Below are 20,155 nucleotides of genomic sequence, written 5' to 3'. Positions count from 1 at the left end.
CTGTTTGAGTTTTTGTAAATAGTCCAGTTCTTGATATTTGGAATTCAGGGTTCCTTTTAGGAGTTTTTTTATTATCCAAAACATGCAGAGTTATCGAAAAACTTAAACCAGTTTTCAGGGGTACCTGATGATGACAAAACCTTGTCGAAACGTTGTACATTTGCTGTTGTATTAAAGTTTTTCTTCATTACCCATTCAAGCCGTCTCCAGCCATTATTAGTCTCAAAGTGGGTTCCTCGTCCTCGAATAACTGTCTTGTGTTCTTGTTATGGTTTTACCCAATTTGTTTAAATTGTGAGTTGTAACTGACTGAGATTTGAGTTCGATGTATTTCGTTTAGATATTACTTTGACTTGCTTGTTACCTATTTGTTGTTTTTGTAGTGATATCATGGCGTTTGACGAGTCAGCTTAGTGAAATCATTGACATATTTCAACCCATAGTTAACTTTCTAATCTGTCAGTTAAATGTTTTATTTCAATGTTAGGGTGTAGGAAAACCTGAGATACGAAAAAGGAACTGTCATAACTGTAACAACTACCAATTTTACCTTTTCACAAATATTATAAATACATGTGTTTTTTCAGGTACATTCATGCAATTTTCACCAGATGTTTCAAGGTCATGAATACGTGCTAGTATTTTTAAACAAGTAAAAGCTATATAATGTAACCTTTGTTCTCAAGCCTTAAGCCAGTATGCATGTCTTTCTACATGGACTTCTTGGAAGTTAGCTTATTCAAACCGGCAATTCAGTGTGGTACACACAATTGACTTGGAATGGTTTAGAATTTTATGAAAGTTATTAGTTGAAATGTGTGACATATACAGTTATGAGATACCTTACTAAGACTTGAGCCTGAGTATATAAATGGGGGGTTCCCATAGTTCTCTCACTTGTTTTTGTGGACTTTTTCTCACTCTCTCATATTTTGATTCTCATTCCCAGTAGCAAGACACTAACCACAAAAAATTAGAAGTCAGCCAGGAATTTATTAACAGTGCAGATATTTATGTGAATAACGATTTTGTTTATTTGCTTATTTGTTTGTTTGTTTGTTTTTAATTATGCACAAAGCTACACAAGGGCTATCTGTGCTCTGCCCACCACGGGTATTGAAACCCGGTTTCTAGCGTTGTAAGTCCGCAGACATACCGCTGTGCCACTGGGGGGCTTGCTTATTTGTATTCACATCTTCTTTCACTGCCTCACTTCATCTTAAACCTGTCTTTTTGCAGAAACCTTTGGCTTTTCTACTGAACAATACAAGTGAGCCCATATTTTAATGTAGCTAAATGCAACTTCATTAATCAAATTGCCACATTAAGTTCTAGTGCTATAATATAAAAAAAAATGTCAACAAAGTTGAATAAAACCTGATTATGTTCTTCAGTACACTGCAGAAGATAGATTACATTGGTGTCATATTACAATAAAATAATATATATTATAGTTATTAGTAGCTTATCAAGTAAATAATTTATCATTACCCTTAAACGTGTTCTGTAACAAATGTGAATTTAATACACATATTGTACATGTACTACGTTGAATTTTCAGAGAAATTTTCTAGTTCTTCTCCAGTTTAGAATAATATTAAAATACACAATAGTAATACACCAATTGGTATGGTCTACAACAAAAAGTGTATGGCACTATTATCAAATTTGAATACCTAAATAATGCACTTTAACTGCAGTAAATCATATCACAGAAAAATTCATAAAATGGCAACCAGCAGTTTGATAACAATAGTTTATTTGACAATGAAATTTTTAAGTTGTAAACATAAACAGCAGTTGACTTCAAGCAAATTTAGCATACATATAACAATTCCTTTCTAGTCTGTTAAATTAAAATATCAGTTTTGCAACATCAATAATTTCAATACTCGCTTATGAAATAGTGTTTGACACAGAACACAAACTATCATTAAAATTTTCAGCAGCATACTACAATACAGACTAAATAGCAATACATGGGCACATAAAAAGTACTACATGTGATATGGCTTCAGTGTGCCTTGTTTATAGGTATGTTAAATCAGTTGTGCATAACATAGATAATAACATATACAAATGTAAAAAGTAATCCAAAGACAGAAATCAACACAAAATTAAACAATATTTATATATGAAAACAGGATACTAGTTACTTTCTACTAAGAATGAACATACTTTGAAGTACATTTCTTGTAATGTCAACCAAAATATGGACTCTCTTTACAATACATTCCAAATGTGTATTGTTATGAACCAAAAAACAACTTAAATAATTCATATATGCTTGGGAACTAAACCAGACAAATCTAGAGTTATGACTTTGCAAATGTTCTACTCTATTACACACTAAATCATTAACAAAGCACAAAATCTAAGTATTTTACAATAAAAACTGTCTGGGAAGGGGGGGGAATGTATATCAGTACATGTTTCTTGATTATTCTTTTCACAAAGTTACTCAGTCCATAATTTCATTGTACTCTCTTAGAGCAAAACCTTAGAATTCATTCATCTCCATCCTGAAATCAGGTAGTCATTTAAGAAACTGCTGAAAGTGAGCTCTAATTTCAATACTAGTCCCCTCAAAAAATGCAAGGAGGATTTTATGGAAAGTATTGAAGAAGTAGGACAACATACTACAGCTTCATTTTACTTGACTAATAGCTTGTTTGTGAATCACTGATGATATAATTTTAAATTTTGGTAGTTACAATTCTTTGTGGTATAATAACCTTGTGTGTAAATTGCAATGAGCATGTAATAATTCTCTCAGTTTTCCTGACTGGAAAGAATTAGTCCAATAATATTACCTCATTACATGTCTTCACTGTTTTCTATTTCTTTAGACTAACATCACAAATCACAGTATATCAACAATCTTTTGTCACTTTGTAACTTACAAAGATCATAGAGATCAACATACTACACTGACAGGCTGTAAAGAGGCTTAGACATACATGGTAATATCCTTTTCTGAAAAAAAGACAAAAAAAGGGATAACAGAATAAACTTTAAAATATTATTGAGCAACAAAAGTACAAAAAGTAGGGTTATTTGAAGGCCAGCTCTTACAGGTGTTAATTTAAAATAAAACACTGGTAGTAGATCTTTGAATTAATGTACAAAAAAGCATTAATTAACAGAAATAATATGCATTTAGACCGAGTAATAAAATCACTTGGCAATTAATTTTAGCCACCATCATCTTGTATAATGTGCTTCCAACAATTTGTCACTATCTACACATATACTTTCAACACTATTACAAAAAACTCTCAAACAATTCCACTTACTATAATTCAATCAATAATATCACTGTTCCAAGGGCACCCAACAATTTATCACAAAAAATAATCAATTGTAATTTTTGGTTACTAGTAATAATTAACTACGTTTTCATACACACATTTTATACATGTATGTGTGTGTGTGTCTATACATATATATGTATAGTGGGAGAGAGAGAGAAAATGGAAGTGTTTAGATGTTTTTTCCAGTGGCCATAAATTAGTAGACAGTGGTGATAAAGGAAAAAGAGCAAGTCTACTAGATATCCAAAAAATGTTGGATAAATTCCATTCACTCCAGTCTCAATACCAAAGACAGATGAAATTAGCAAACTAACATTCTATAATTAATTTCTATTTATATACACACACACACACACACTGCTTGTATGTGTATATGTGTAGTGATTAAAAGTCATCAACCAGTAATCACATTAAATTTTAATCACAAAATCTTTTAGTATAATTCTTAGAGTATTTATTCTAAAGTGTTCCAGAAAAGTTTTCCATCACATATCTACAGGATCAGTCATCTGCAATTTTCTCATTCATCAATCATCTAGCACATGCATAAAACACTTTGAAACACCTTATTTAGGTTTTAAACAAGTACAAAACTTTCACTAAAGCATTTATATTTTCCTCAAATAATAATTAATTGTAATTAAAAAAATATATTAGTTTTTTCATATCTCTCAGCCTTCTTTCAGCTGCAATCTCTGCACATTTTCATTTCAAAAGAACTGCATCACAGAAATCCCTTTGAATAGGCACATTTGACAACCATGGTCATTATGTGGATTAATTCATTTTCATCCACATCTTGAGGATGCATTGTATAAATTAAGGAAAAAAAAAGAAGGCAGTATAACAAGGTATGATACACTACACCATGTGCCAATTCTCAGCATGATTCAGCTCCTGCTGGCTTTCCTGATCAGTTTGTTTGAGCATTACATCGAGAAACAGCCTATTTACATACTTCTTTTCAATTATGCAATATCCACATGTTTTTACTTAGCCTTAAGAAATAAAAGTATCTCATAGATGTAAAAACTATTCCACATCATTCAAATATTGTGGAAATTCTAAATACTACTTATAAGATGTGGAGTGTAGTTTAGGATTTAGAAATAGTTTAACCAACAAAGATTACCGATTAATGAGAAAACAGTTTTGCAGAACAACTAATAATTCATACCATTGTAATGATTAAAAAAAGTTCTGTTCTGGTGTTCATTTAAATGTTAAATAGGTTTTTACTGTTGAATAAACACAAATTTAAAGAAAATTGAAATGGTTATAGAATATTAAATGTAATTCTGGTGGATTACATATTTAGATCTGGTCAACTCACTGTTGTAAGATAGTTGAACATGTTTATAAAACTAAGTATACTTCTGTCCTTCTCTCTGTTGGTGAACCCAGAAAAAATAGTGAAATGGTTATGGAATATTAAATGTAATTCTGGTGGATTACATATGGTAAACCCACTGTTGTAAAATAGTTGAACATGTTTATAAAACTAAGTATACTTCTGTCCTTCTCTCTGTTGGTGAACCCAGAAAAAATAGTGAAAATGGTTATGGAACAAGTTTATAAAACTAAGTATACTTCTGTCCTTCTCTTTGTTGGTGAACCCAGAAAGAATAGTGAATGATTTGTTTACATTAGATTGAGTGCTAAAATTCTGTACATTTAACTGTTTGTGAGCCCAATGCTGTAAAAAACAACAACAAAAACTGGAAGAAAAATGGGTGATTTTCTGAACTGAGTTGGGTTCTAATGGATTGTACATTTAGTAATTTGGTAAGCCTACTGTTGTAAGAAGTCTTTGTGTGGAAGAAATGTTTTTTTTGAGAGAATGGAGTTCTTTTGTGCTGTATGTTTTGTTATCAATGTATCCACAGATATAAAAAAATTAGGTCTGGAAAGGGCAGATGTTCCTCTTTAACTAAATTAAGTTGTAACGTGCTGCACATTTAACTGTTGGTAAGTCCATTCATGTGTAAAATGAACTGGATGCAGTTATAATGATGTTTTCTAGGTTTGCAGGCCTCCCAGACCATTTATAACATAAAATATCTAAAAAAAATAGGCTGCAACATAAAAATATAGGTTCTTATACACACACTGACAAAGAAAAATTGTATAGGCTTTCTGCCTAATTCCATTGGCAAAAAACAAATTTTCCAACCTGAATAACTCATAAAATCACAATATTGAGACCAAAATAGGTCTCTTGTGTTTTTCCAAAGAATACTTATAAATTAATACTTATAAAAAATACAGGTTTCTATAGGTTGTACAGGTCATTTTCACATAAAAAAAAAGACCACTTTCAAAATATAGGCTTTAATAAATTTTATAGGTTCATTGGGAGGCCTGGGTTTAACAACTCCACTGCAGTTAAAGTCTTTGTAAGGAAAGGGAAATAGAACAAAGTAATATTCCTACAAAAGAGAAAAAAACATATCAAGATTTACCAATAAACAGCATATACATCTTTTTAAAATGGAATGTTTTTTCCAACGTGTAACAATAGGAACATAAATTTAAAATAGCAAGTACTTTCAAAAATTCTTCTAAGTATTATGAAAAAGAAATAGTACAACATTTCAGATCAAAACTTATCTAAACCAAACCTTTAGTAATTAATCTGACAATATGAAGTATGAACCAAGTTGTACTTTTCAGAATATCTCTTGTTCTATTCTGCTTAAAGTGGAATTCAAATAATAGTACCATAACAAACACACTCAACATATCACAACAACCCATAGGACACCTATCATGATAATATGGTTACAACCTAACCTACATGTATCTCATGTAAAGGAACCACTGGTTTGCCAATAAACATATGAGTAGTAAACAAGATTTCTACAAAATTTTATTTAGACAATACTTTCAAGACTGTTATTTCTTTAGTACTCAAAATCTTATTAGGACAAAGTCAAAAGAGTTTTCAAAAAAGTCATCAAAAGCTGAACACTTAGCTTTCAAATACATATCTAACCATAAAATTTATACACAATCATGATATATCAATCAATTCAATTAATAGATTTAACTTTTTTTTTATCAAACTTTCAACATCTACAAAGTTTTAATTATCATATATTTACCATCTTTTATAGCTAAATAATCAACTCCTACATTACTAAAGATCTTTAGGGTGAGCTGTCAGTACGAAGCCTTTTACGAGACACATTTTCATCCACAGTTGCATTTGCAATATGACCAGAGTCTCGTTTTTTTGAAGAATTCTATAGAATAAAAAACATTATATGCATTAATGAATCTATTGAAATCAAACTAAGTTTACAGTAGAACAAAATTTCAAAACTATTAAGTCATACCTCAGGGCTGCGGAAATGTCATGCACATGTGCAAAATGTGTTACAAAAATAGTTAATAGATGACAATTTCTCTCAAATGTGAAACATTATCATGACAGAAAAAAAATCTGAATTTGAGTAAATGGCAGACCTTATCAAACAGTGTTAACTACTAGAAATAGAAGTGATCATTTTCAAGTTTCCACAAAACATCATTGTGAACATCCTTGGTGAAAAGAACAATTAAGCTTTATCTTGCAATACCTCATTTTCTTTTCAAACTAGGTACATTTTACACCTTTAACATTTATAATTCAATCATCATATTTGTTGGTACTAGTGGTGTTCTCTAAAACAGAAATTGTTTCAAGTATGATGAACCCAACTTACAAAGCTCCAGCATGCATACATGCTGTGGTAATCCAAAGATTTATATAAGAGTCATTGTTTTATTTATTAATATGAGTGTATATTATTTCAAAACATATGAAGCAAGGTGTACCTCTCCCACCCCAGAAAATATCAGCAAGTAAAATGTCCAAAGACTAAAAAAGTCTGGGTCCTGAATATTTTGGTGATTCTACAGACCTGCACACACACACACACACACACACACACACACACATACATACATACTATTATATAACAATAGTCTTGTTTATTTTACAAGCATTGTTTATTTACTTACTGTAAATCATTGCACACCACAGATACCCCCAGACCTTCAAATTTCTAGAATATTTATAATCACCACATTTAAAGTGTAATTTGAGATATTTTAAGTGACTCAATAGTCAATATATGAAAAACATGATGTGTGTAGAATAGCCATGATATTTTATGAACTTAAGAATTAAACAGTTGAGCTGCCTCCATTTTTAAGATATTACCAAAATTTGATTGACTAAGTATTCTTTTATGATTATTTACTTATTAGTGATAAAAATTTTTTGTTTGTTTCATTGATTATCCTTTTCTTCATTTGAGATTTTTTGTATTTAATTTGTATTCTTCTGCAGTATTTTGAGTTTTTTCGCTGACATCAGAAACTGCTGCTGTTTGGTCAGTGTTATGCAAACTTTTAGAATTTTATTTTCCTTCAATAGAGTGATAAAGTTATATTACCAAAAATTAACATTTTCCTACTCTGAAAATGTGTTTCTGATAGATACCTCCACACACAGAAATGCTATTTCTCTCACACATCTGCCTATGAGATTTGTATGCTACAAGCCTTTAGCTAACTCCCACCTAAATGCATGTGTTTAATGTGAACTTTACTGGTGCACGATGATGTCATAATACCACAATAGCCCTCAATCAATAGAAGGGTGAACAACCTTTCTCTATGCATTCTCAGACAATGCATGAAAAAATGTGCACCAGAGGAGGTCAGGTGGGGAATGCGTGTGTGGAGAAGAGTATCTATCAGAAATACATTTTCAGATTAGGTTAAATGTTAATTTCCAAGACAATAACTTACTCCTTTACACAGAGATGCTAGAATTCCATGTTGAAGTGATGGAGGAGGCCTAGATAATCTCCCTTCAAAAAATGCCCAATTGGAAGCCCATGGAGTGAGACTTCCAATAGCAGGGGTTTCATATGATCAAACCAGTGAGTGACTACATCTTGTTTCAACCAGGGTATACTCTTTGTTCAAGATGAAAGGGAAGAATCAGCAGAGAAGTCTGAAATGTCATGGAAATGGGTGGAAAATGACCATGACCAACTAAGCATCAACACATAGGTAGTAGGCAAGCCAATATGTGTAATGTGATTAGGGCACAATATATGCTCACCTCAACTCTACTGGGCTGACTTTGGCTGCAGGGAGAGGGCACAGTAGCTGTATGAAGAATGGCCCATACCACACTGACAGTGTCACCATTGCACTAATTCTCATCATATTGTGCTAAGCCCAACTAGTGAGGAATCTCAATGGTTCAACACCCAGCAGTTAGGCACTGATAAATGTCATGGGTCTTACCTGCTCCATTTGAAGAAAATAGGGGGGGATTCACATTGAGGAGACCTGGAGACCCCAGATCCCTATCAGACCACCAGCAAAAAAGGTCTTTAACTGGAGACAGTGCAATGGGTGACTACAAAACCTTATTTTTAAAAGCCAGCAAGCACAGGACAAAAAAGTGAGCAGACACTTCCCTGATGCTGGCTTTTTCCATGATAGTTCATGAAATTGGTACGATCTAGATTGGATAACTGGTTAAATTTGAATACCACAAAGATATCTCAAATAGTCTTGTGGAACACCTGATCTCGCAGTGAGCAATAGTAGTGCTAGTATTTGGGCTGAACATTTTCCATTATCCTGGCTTGATGTAGATTTTGGAAAATAAGAATATTCTAGGAGACACTACCAACCACCTGATGGAATCCTGTTCAACAGAAATAGAGAGATTAAAAGGGAAACATACTATCCATTTCAAAGATGGTGAACTGAATGAAGTATGGCAACCACTTGAAATCTGCGGGAGACAAACAGTCAACTGGTGAAGATAATGAGGAACACAAATGTGGGAAATCATCCACATGGGAAGCAAGAAACATTCATGAATCAGATGTGAATAAACGAAGAAATAGCCTGTAATATCTACACCCTGGAAAGAATATACCAACTAGAGGAATTGACAGACCCATCCAGTTAAAGGTAGAAGGGGAGAGGTCCCTGGAAGAAGAGGGGTCCCAGGGTAGAAACTGATGATGGTGAGGACCCTGAAAGAAGTTCATGAGAAAGAACAATGAACAACCTGAACAGGGCACAGGAACCAATTCAGGTCTGAATGATCATAGAGGTGAGAGATAGAAGGAAGGGAAATAGGAAAGTACAGTTACCCTCCCAAGTGGCAGAAGTCTGAGGGTGGAAAGACAGATCCAAGAAGAGGAGTATGGAAGGGCAGTGGAAGAAAGTGCAAGAAGCATCGATAGCACAGATATTCAAATCACGGTGACAACAAGCGAGGTGGAGAAGGATATAAGACTTGAGAAAAGGTGGTACAAAGAGCAAGAAGCCAATAGCTCAATTGGGGCATGTGTAACAACATGCAAAACCACATTAACCCTATGATGATGACATGTACGTAACTCTTGGGAAAGTTCTTTACAAAAATGAAACTAGAGGATGAAATTGCTTTAAATTTGACATGAACAGTCCTAAAAGTATGTAGTTTCAGAAAAATAAGATATTTAATTTTGATTTTTTCTACTATTTATACTAATAAATAAAGTTAACATTTTTCTAAACTGAAAATGTATTTCCAATAGATACTTAACTCCCCTCACAAAATAGCTTTTCTTGACTAGTACTGCCCTCTATCGGCAAAAATATTCAATGCTTGCCACTAGAATTCCACCTCCCAATTCTGCATATCCACATGTAAATGATTGTGCAGCAGCTCTCCACAAATAGGAGTGTAACACAATCCTATTAACAATCATCCTCTCCACAATGTAACTCGTTAATCACTTCAAGATTGGTTACGAGACCTACACCACATATCACCAAAAGTTCGGAGGTTGGGTGGGAAATGTGAGCAAAGGTAAGTATTTATTGGAAATACATTTTCAGTTTAGGAAAATGTTAACTTACTATCCAATATCTTATCTCCTCTCACAAAATAAATAGAATCCCACATTTAACTGGTGGAGGATCAGTGAAAAAATTATCCCTGTTCAGGAAATGTCCAAAAAGAGTCCATGAGGTGTGAAACCAAAAAAGAAAATATCATACCTCATTTAATATCCTTTCCTGTCATTTAGCACTGTTATTTATTGCAACACACATCAATGAGCTTCCCCAGCCAATGTTACCATATAGTGGGCAGAGAAACTTCAGCCCTCGACATAACATAGTGGCATTTGCATATGACACTATCTCTTGTGAACAAAGCAGGTGTTGGCTTAGATAAAAAAAAAAATTAAACCTTTCAAATATGCATCTTAAAACATAATTAAGTAAAATATTAAACTAAAACCTAAATAGAATGCAACCGTCTATCTAAGTAACATATTTCTCAGTGAGAAATAATGTTGAAGCAGCAGTGACAAACCAGCTACAATGCTAAGAGTGGTTTCTCTAGTTCTCTATATCATTATTTGTGCCAATTTTAAAAGAGAACGTACTTCAAAAAGTCCCCTTTCCATTGGTTTGAACCATCTAGCTCAACTAAATAAAATTGGCTGATAAATTACAACTCAATGGTAGAAACTGGGCACAGCATCAATCATGAAGTCAAAGAAATTTATTTCTCCTTTCTCTGAACATGCTCTGTGGAATTTGAAAGAAGAATGCGTAAACAGAGCAATTAACCTCGATACTTTCTATATAGGGAAAGGTTAGTGTGAGTCAAGAACTGTTTAAACTACAAAGACACAAATTTAACATTTTGTGAACTTATGGATCACAAGAGAATAAAACAAAATTTTAAGAATTTTTCTTTAAGGTTTCTTTTGAAATAAAGAATTTAAAACTTGGATAATATAAAACTTTGAACTGTAATGTAAAGTTTGAAGTTGATTTCATTGACAAACGTTGATCATAGAATAGCTTAATTAAACTTTAAATGTAACTAAGTAAAATCTTATGACATTCACAGAAAAGGGTCACTGTAAGAAAGGAGTTAAAATAGATTTATAGTAAAATGATTTAACCCTTCCATTATGGGCTGGGTGAAATCCACCCAGCTACTAACCACAAAAGTATCCATGGGAGTAATTATACTACGATTCTTCATAATGTATGCACATCTTTACAAAATTTTACGGGTTATTGGTGAACATTACAAGGTTTTATCACACAAAATGTCAGGTTATTAAATTAAGTATTAAGATTTTTTAATTAAAGATTTTCTTGTAAGCCTTTTTCTTTCAGAATGTTGACTATCCAACATGCAAAGCAATTTTGATTTTAAGATTAAAAATACTTTAATGCATTAAAACATTTTCAAATTTCACAAGCGAAATCTTTATAATCTCCAGATGATTATCAAATTTTTTGTGTAAAAAACTATATTATTAATTATTATAACTAGTGTATTTCTGTATGGGTTGGTTTAATATGACTGACTTCGTAATCTCAATAAAAAATTAGGATAAAAATATAAATTATGCTTTTTTTGTTCTAGAATGAATAGAAATTATAACACGAAAACACAAATTTTTAGTCTAAATAGCTTACATCTAATAACATTATACATTTCTAATTTTTATCATATTGACCTTCCAGCCATGGCTGGATAACAATACATAAATTACAGTAATGTGGCACACGTGCACTCGTGTTGCCATATTCAATATATATAATTGACCTTTAGTCTTTACAAAGTGACCTGTCTTAGCTGTGTTTTAGCGGACTGTATTTTGTAAAATACAGTCACATTTCAACTATTATACATTATATATGTATATACATTTCTATTTACAAATAAGCTCTTAAACTTATTTGTATTAAAACATAGAACAGTAAATAAAGTAAAGCAAACAATTATCTCTTCTAGTTACAACCTTTGTACCCGTTTGCCACTTGTCGTAGGTTGCTAAGTCTTATGAAATTTCTCATGTGGAGGATGTAAAAAGAAATGTTTTTTAGATTTTATATATATACACATTTTAATTAACCAAAAAATCATAAATTACTATATTGATACCGCAAAATTCCACTATAACATATCAAGCATAGTAACTAAGCCGTATTTTAGTCTAAAAAAATATGAAATTTCGAGCTCACTAAACACCTCATCATTTGAAATTTGTGTAAAAAGAATGAAATTAGCACAATAACATGTCACAATGGCTGAGAAAACTACTAGGGGGACATTCTGACCTTCTGAGTGGTTGTTCATGTCATATATAGAAGCAAGTGTATATAAGGGACAATTTCCAAAAATGGAAAGAGGTGGGCAGGAAGGCCACTGTGTTTGATTCAGTACAGGAGCAATATCTTAGCAAATTAAAAAGATAAAATGTTCTTATTTTATATTCCACCTTGTCAATATTGGTAGTTTGAGTTCCTAATTCGTACAAAACTGTATATTTTATATTTTGACATCAAAAACATCTAATATGAACCAGTGCTGCATTCAACATACCGCATAACACACAAAAATTGACGTTTGGCTGTGTTTTTTAATATTTAATTTTAAATTAAGAAATTAACTAACATATAATACTGAAATTTGAATTATAATCTACAATTTTATACCAAACTTATTGACATAGATTCATAAAATAGTAGTTCAATAAAATTCTGAATGCATGTCAACAAATGTGATGACATGGCCTTTCACATATGATCCATCGAGATAGGGTTAATTAAATTTAGAATGTAACTCAGTAAAACGTACAGAAGAGGGTTTAAAAATGGTGTCATTTTTATAGGGTTAAGGACCTAGTCAGGCACGGGAGTCAAGTGAGAAGGTAGATGAAGAAGGAAGGAGCAGAATAGAATGGAGAGAGTAATGGTGGTAGAAGGCAAAATATAGGGGATGACAACACATGATAACCAGCAATGATGGACAAGACAAACCATGGTTGATCATCATAGGAAAATAAGGCAGAAAAAATGGTTCACAGTAGGATGGCTGGGAGGAAAGAAGTGGTGGATGAACAAATGACAAGACCTGCCATCTTCATTAACCCCATGGCACCCGATGCCATTTTTAAATTTCTTTCTGTGTATGGTACCATTACATTCAAACTTTAATTAAACCATTTTACTATAAATAAAAGTCAATGAAATTAACATTATAATGTATGTATAATTTGAATCTTTATGTTATCTACATTTTAATTCCTTTGTTTCAAAGGACACATTTAAGAAAATACTTAAGCTGGAGTTTTCATGTCACGTGATCCACAAGCTATGAAAAATGTCAACTTTAACAGCAGTTCACTTTTAGCCAATACTCTGGCAATGTACATGAGTATCTAGATGCTAATGTACATGTGTTTGAACTATTGACACATGATGTACAAAGTCTGCAGCTGCATTCTCTGGGAAACAGGTATAAATTTCCAACCTGTACATGTAGTTAACTGATACAAGTGTATATAGTCCTTAAAAAGACCTCAGTTTACACTATACTCCACCAAAAGTTAATTTGAAATTGGCACACAGTTTTTCTTACAGTGTACATGAAACTGCCATTAGTATTGTTGTCTGCTTGATCGACTATAGCACTTATGGTGGTTTCTTACCTAAATATGTTACAGTTAGAGACAGTTAAATTGCATTTAGGTCTTAATTTAATATATTATTTAATTATGTATTATGTGTGTTTTAAAAATCATATTTAAACAGTTTAATGATCTTTTACAAGTTTAACTTGTTGCATAGATTGTGAAAGGTTATAAACAAGATGGCATGTATAAGCACCATCTTGTTTGGGCAACAAGTCTCTGCAGGGAGTCTGTCAAACTAACAACATAAAGCTCCATGGGCATCAGTTGATGTATTGGCATAAATAATAAAAGACAATAAACTATAAGTGAAATGATAAAGAAGTGAATTTACATGTATCAAAAAATAAGACTATTCTGGTGGATTTCTATGAAGAGTTGAAATGTATGTACATATTTTCATTTGTTAATTTTAAACATTTCATTACACTGTAAGTCTATGATAATAGACAGCCCCAGGCCATGAAGATGGTAAGCAAAGGTCTTTAAGATGCAAATTAATACAATATATGTCAGTGCTTTGTCAAAAGGAAGAATTGGAGGATACAAGTCTTATGGACAGAATGTAAAAAAACGTCTGGAGGATGATGCAATAGGAATATGTAGGAAGGTGTCAGACACATCGACCATAATGAACTGCAGACTAGGTGAAAAAAGCCCATAGACAGGGTTGGAAGGAGGAGAAAAAAAAATGGGAAGAAGAGCAAATAAAAGTAGGGAGAGAGACCATAAAAAAACATTATCAGCAGAAACTGAGACCAGTGGCTGGCAAAGTGGAAGAGATGGGTACTCACAGGGCCAGATATGACAAAATAGCCACTGACAAGAAGAGTGATGAACAAAACATTGGGTAGTGGGAGGATGAGGAAAATGGGAAGGCCTGGAACCTGTAATGTGAAGGATAGGGGTAGACAGATCCAAATGAAGAACAGAAGTCAATAGGTACAGTCAAGAAAGAAGAAAAACCTGGGGAAATAACAGGGACTGAAATCATACTTCAGTCTAGGTCCTTAGTGATAAAGGAACACCACCAAAGAATTCCAAGCAAAGAAAGAGAGCCCAACAAAGGGGAGAAGATGTACAGTAAAGAACAATGCAACTAGACCCAACAAGTTCCAACAGCAGGGAAACAGGGTAAAGAGGAACAGAAGAGAAGAAGTTAAAGAAGCTAAGCTAGTAAAGAGAAGGAAATGAACCTCTTCAGAAAACCCCTCAAAAGCACAATGAATTGTGTCAGAGAAAAGACTGAGCGAAGAGAGGTAATATTGGAGGATGGTGAGAAAAAACGAAGATGCATAAATGGTGAAACAGAGAATGAACTAGAAGGCAATAGGCCCAACCCCCAAGCAGATCAAGTAGATATCTAGTACAAGGAATCAAGAAAGGAAAGGATGTCTGTAAGTCAAGACAAGAGAGTCATGAATGTGAAGGGGACGAGTCATTTGGGTGTGAATGAGGAGCTGTTAGAAAGGAAGCAGTATAAGCCCTTAAGAACAAGCAAAGGAGGAAAAATAAAGCAATCCCAGGAATTGAGTTCGTTGAGAAAAGAATAGGCAATATTAAAGGGCACAGGCACAACATAAGGAAAAGGAACATACTTGAGAATGATATCCAGGAAGATATTGGAAGGTTAAGGTCATTCTTTGAATGGTAAGACACTACCCAAAGCAAATCAGATTAAATATATATAGTCTAATACACCATTCATATGAAGAAAAAGGACACAAGCTGAAGGGATGGAAGTATAAGGCCAAGTAAGTGTGAGGTAATCTACAATACGCTGAACAAAGGCTGCTGTGTTTCCAACAGTTAATGAGCCTTCAGAAGCCATAGTGTAAATAAGGTCTGTGTGTTTAACATCATCACTCACAAAGGACTAAGTAGAAGTCACTGCACTTGAGAATTCACGACAAATATTAAAACTTTTGAAACAAAAGCCAAAGAAAACAAAAATCAAAGTTACATTAACAAACTGAAATCTCACCAAATTGAACTCTGACAAGAAATTTGAACATGTCTGTATAATGCAAGTCCAAGAAAAAGAATGAAATTATAGTGAGGGCAAGTGAATAAGGGAGTTACTGTGCATGGAGGTTTTTCCACCCTCCTACTGGTTGAGGTTTATTGTTGCATGATGACATCATTATGCGCCAGTGCAGTTCACATTAAACACATGAATTTAGGTGGGAATTAGCTCAAGGCTAATGGCATGCTAATCTCATAGGCAGATGTGCGAGAAAAACAGATTTTAGTGTGAGGTGAGTTATTGTCTTGGAAATTAGATTATTTGTGCTTACCTTCTTATCCCATTGTTGATGTAAATATCGTAGAAGAATGTTCGTCTTCTCTGTTATTATTACTGTAACACAAATAAACTTTATCTTAAATGCAAATGTACTTATGATTTGCAATATAAACCCACAAATTTATGTCCATTAAGAATTACATAAAGGCAAAAGGTTTGGCTTCCACTGTTCAAAGAAATTAATATATATAAACCAAACCAAAAAACATAACATCAGCAGAAAATGTTTTCTTTATTGAAACAAACAAGAAGCTGTACTATATGCTTGCCTGGTTACATGGTATACATGTAAATGTATCTACTTTTGATGTGCTTTCAAATAGCGAAATGCTGGTACCAGCTAATTAAAAAAAAGCTCTGTTTTACTCTACTTAAATATATATGATCACATTCAATCAAAACTATCTATTCTAATCCTACAATAAAGTACAAAATATTTTTTAAATTTACATAAAGCTTAAAACACATTGCAGTTAGTAGTAGTGTAGTATAGATAGATATGTGTGAGTGTACACTCTCAACTATCACTTTATCCATTTTGTCAGTGAAAATACCCAAGTTCATACAAAATAAGAGAGAGTTGGTACAATAATATTTGGAAATTGAAGAATCATGTAAAACATATACTAATTTGTTGTTTTTTTTTCCAAGAAACAGCTCAGACTTCAGTTGTTAACTTGAAATTAAGGAACAGTCCAGAGCTTTTCCTAAAGTTTTTTCAACTGCATAATTGTATTTTAACTTCATCATTATTGAATACATGATGCCTTATTGCACCTCATGTACACAGGCCTAGTAACAAATGAAGAATAGTTTAGTAAAAACATTTATTTATTAATTCTGGAATGAAATTTTATAATCTTAAGTATGTTTTTTTTAATATTTATCCACTTGAGCTTATTTATATATGTGAATTTTCAACTGTTCAAATATGTTTACAGGTGCACAATTTGTAATCACCTGCAAACTAGGAAACCCCCTGGAACAGTCATGATTCAAGAGGGGCAAGGTATGACAAATAACATGCACAACTAAACCAGAAATAAATTGAAGTTTTTTTAGATGCTGAAATTCTAGATTACCTGCTTACCAATCTGCTAATGTTAGCATTAGAGATGGGTCAACTGGTTCCTTATTGTCTTTAAATTATATGTATGTGTATGTATGACATCAACCAAAATACCACTGTAATTCCATTTTTAAGGCATGTATGCTAAGATATTTTTAAGCATATGAATTGATGAAAAAACCTTTAAATATCTTTAAAAAGGAAAAACGTTTAATAAAGTACTCTTATATGGTATTTAAAATAGCATTTAATTTGGCTTTTATATAAAGTCTCACCTTCAGACATAGACTCAACTGCATAAAAGTTAAGAAAAACTCTCACCTTTATGAACTATACTACAGAGGTCTAAACTTAAAAAACTATGCTACTGTTTTTGTCTTCAGTAAATATTTAGAAGCACAGCTATGCTCAATTCAATAATTTTTATTTTGTTTAATGAATGCCACACAAGAAAAAAAAGGGTGTAAAAACTTAAGTATCTCAATGAAGTCATGACTGCTTAATTCAATGCACTTTATATAAATACTGTTTTATATAATGCAAGGTAAATACAGGCAGATCTACTTGTTATCCTACAGACATCAAAGTAAATAAATTACTATAGCTTCAAACACAAGAAAAAAAAAATTACTTTGCTCTGCTGGATGATCCTTTGTTGGTAAATACACAGCTGGTCTCTTTACCTGTTAACAATATCAGAAACTATAAAGTATACTATAAACAGAAACTCACAATTTCAGGTATATATAAAAATCTCATACTGTCTGATCACAAAGAATACTTTAAGACCTTGCAACACTATATAAAATCAAGATATATTCTACCTTTTAATCATCTACAAATTAATAAGTTGAGTTTCTAACACTGGAATAAATTAAGAAAAAGGAATGTTCATGTTGGCTCATCAAGTGCCTCAGACTGTTAACAAACAACAAATTATTAGTAAACATTCATATTAAAATTTAGTCTCAATTTTCAAATGCTTACACATACACTGAATGAGTAAACAAAAATTTAATATAAGATGCTGTGTTTGAAATTTTCTCAGATATTGTCAGACCATAAATAAAACAGCAATTTAACAAGTATTAGGAAAATAATTTATTGCTAAATAAAAAATCTATTTAGGGATGGCTATTGAACTTGAAAAAAGAAACCAAACAAAATAGGGATGGAAGTGTAGATATCACTTGATCTGGCTAATGACCCCTTAGCACAGTAAGCCATCTTGACTTTATATGAAAAATAAAATCCTTAAATTACTGGCTTCCCACTTTGTCTATCGAAAGCTTGGTGTTTGAATACAATCTCAGTTTTCATCATTATACTTTTCCTTTAGTTAACCTTATAATACTACTTTTATGACTATTTGACAATTGGAAATCCTGGTTTTACCAGCAAGGAAGCCAGTAATGTGGGGGTTTTATTCACCATGTAAAGTCAAGACTGCTTAATCTATGTGATCATTAGTCGGATCAAGTGATATGTCCACTTCCATCTCTATCTTGTTTGGTTTCTTTTTTTCAAATTCAGTAGCCTGCCCTACATAATTTTGTATTTAGCAATAATTTTTTTTTCCAACTACTTGTTTTACTTTTTCTATAACATGGTATATGTGGGTTACTAGGTTATACAGTGTATTCTAAAGCTTTATAAGTTTTGCATAGAATAATAATAAAATAGGTAGTCAAAACTCATGAAGACTGTTTTTGCTCTATCAAATGATGATAAAATTAGAGTTACTGCTAGAACTAGGTAGGTGCTAGGCCTGTTGAAGAAAGATGATGCTGAATAAAAATAAGAAATCTCAGTTTTGGCTATTCATCTGTTTTCAACTTTGGGATGCTCCGGGTAGCTGAAAAGTTGCATATACAATAGAGATAAGACAACTATGCCTAGTAGCTCTTCATATCAAGCTTCTGATGACCTGTATGTATATAGATTTTTTTTCTTTTTTACTCCTTCACTTCATACATAATGTAGGGGTTGGCTCTCTAAAGACACTGATTGTAGAGTGTGCAAAGCATTGAGTATTCTACATGTTGCAGCCACGTAATGTTCATCTATTATTGTCTGGTAATTCCTGTTTCACCCTGTACTTAAGCTTTTTAAAGGAACACCAGATTTCTGTAAGAAAGCTAACTTCAAGTGGTAATAACATCATTTATACTAGAACTACGATTTTTTTCTGATTTTGTATAGAATGATAATAAAACAGGTAGTCAAAGGTAGTCATTAAAAACTCTATCAAATGATGATCAAATTATAGTTACTGCTAGAAGTAGGTAGGCACTAGGCATGTTGAAGAAAGATGATGATGGATGAAAATAAGAAATCTCAGTTTTGTCTAATTGCAGGTTTTTTACTTTAGGAAGCTGTGGATAGCTGAGAATCAGCATATACACTGGAAATAGAGCAACTATGCCAGATAGCTCTTCATATCTAACTTCTGATAACCTGAAGAGAAGAAAGTCCAGATGACTTTTGTATTGTTTTAATACAGGTGTCCGTACCATCCCTACATAGAGAGTGCTAGCGCACTCACTAATAAGAAGGAAAAAAGCACAAATAAACTTTTTTGTAAAGATAAAAAAAAAACTCTTGTTTACAGTTCCAAGCTCATTAAGTATATGTATACACCTTACTAAATAAACTGTAACAATTCAAAAATTTTTTCTTTACACACTAGAAACGTTTAACACTGGTCAAAGCAGAAATTGCGGAATCCCATTGCCACACATCATTGCACAGTCCAGGTAATGTGCAGACATTCCTAATTCCAAACCATCACCCCTGGGAGGCAACCAGTCAGCAGAACTGCTTTTACTTTATCATTATCTTTTATATATATATATATATATATATATATATATTATTTTTTTTTGTAACACTAGATACCCAATATATAAATAATATTATTTTAATACTATTATTTCTACTATTACACTACTAG

General features: G+C 32.5%; 1 protein-coding gene across 6 annotated transcripts in view; it reads right to left on the bottom strand.

Annotated features, from left to right (window-relative positions):
* Nucleotides 1-5,115: 5,115 nt before the first annotated feature.
* Nucleotides 5,116-20,155, bottom strand: part of LOC106467995 (DET1- and DDB1-associated protein 1-like) — a 28,063-nt gene continuing 13,023 nt past the window's right edge. For 5 of the 6 annotated variants that reach the window (XM_022396908.1, XM_013928420.2, XM_022396900.1 and 2 more), the window contains 3 exons: nt 17,834-17,885; nt 16,126-16,187; nt 5,116-6,559 (listed from right to left, as the gene is read on the bottom strand). In XM_022396908.1, the coding sequence (XP_022252616.1) occupies nt 6,464-6,559; nt 16,126-16,187; nt 17,834-17,885 (210 nt within the window). In that variant the 3' untranslated portion in view covers nt 5,116-6,463. The remainder of the gene's footprint in view (nt 6,560-16,125; nt 16,188-17,833; nt 17,886-20,155) is intronic. The other variant, XM_013928405.2, reaches the window with a different exon arrangement.

Source organism: Limulus polyphemus, unplaced genomic scaffold, assembly GCF_000517525.1.
Source record: "Limulus polyphemus unplaced genomic scaffold, Limulus_polyphemus-2.1.2 Scaffold84, whole genome shotgun sequence".
Classification (NCBI taxonomy): Eukaryota; Metazoa; Arthropoda; class Merostomata; order Xiphosura; family Limulidae; genus Limulus; species Limulus polyphemus.
The sequence above is the reverse complement of the archived record's forward strand: the minus strand, read 5'-3'. Positions and strand labels throughout refer to the sequence as shown.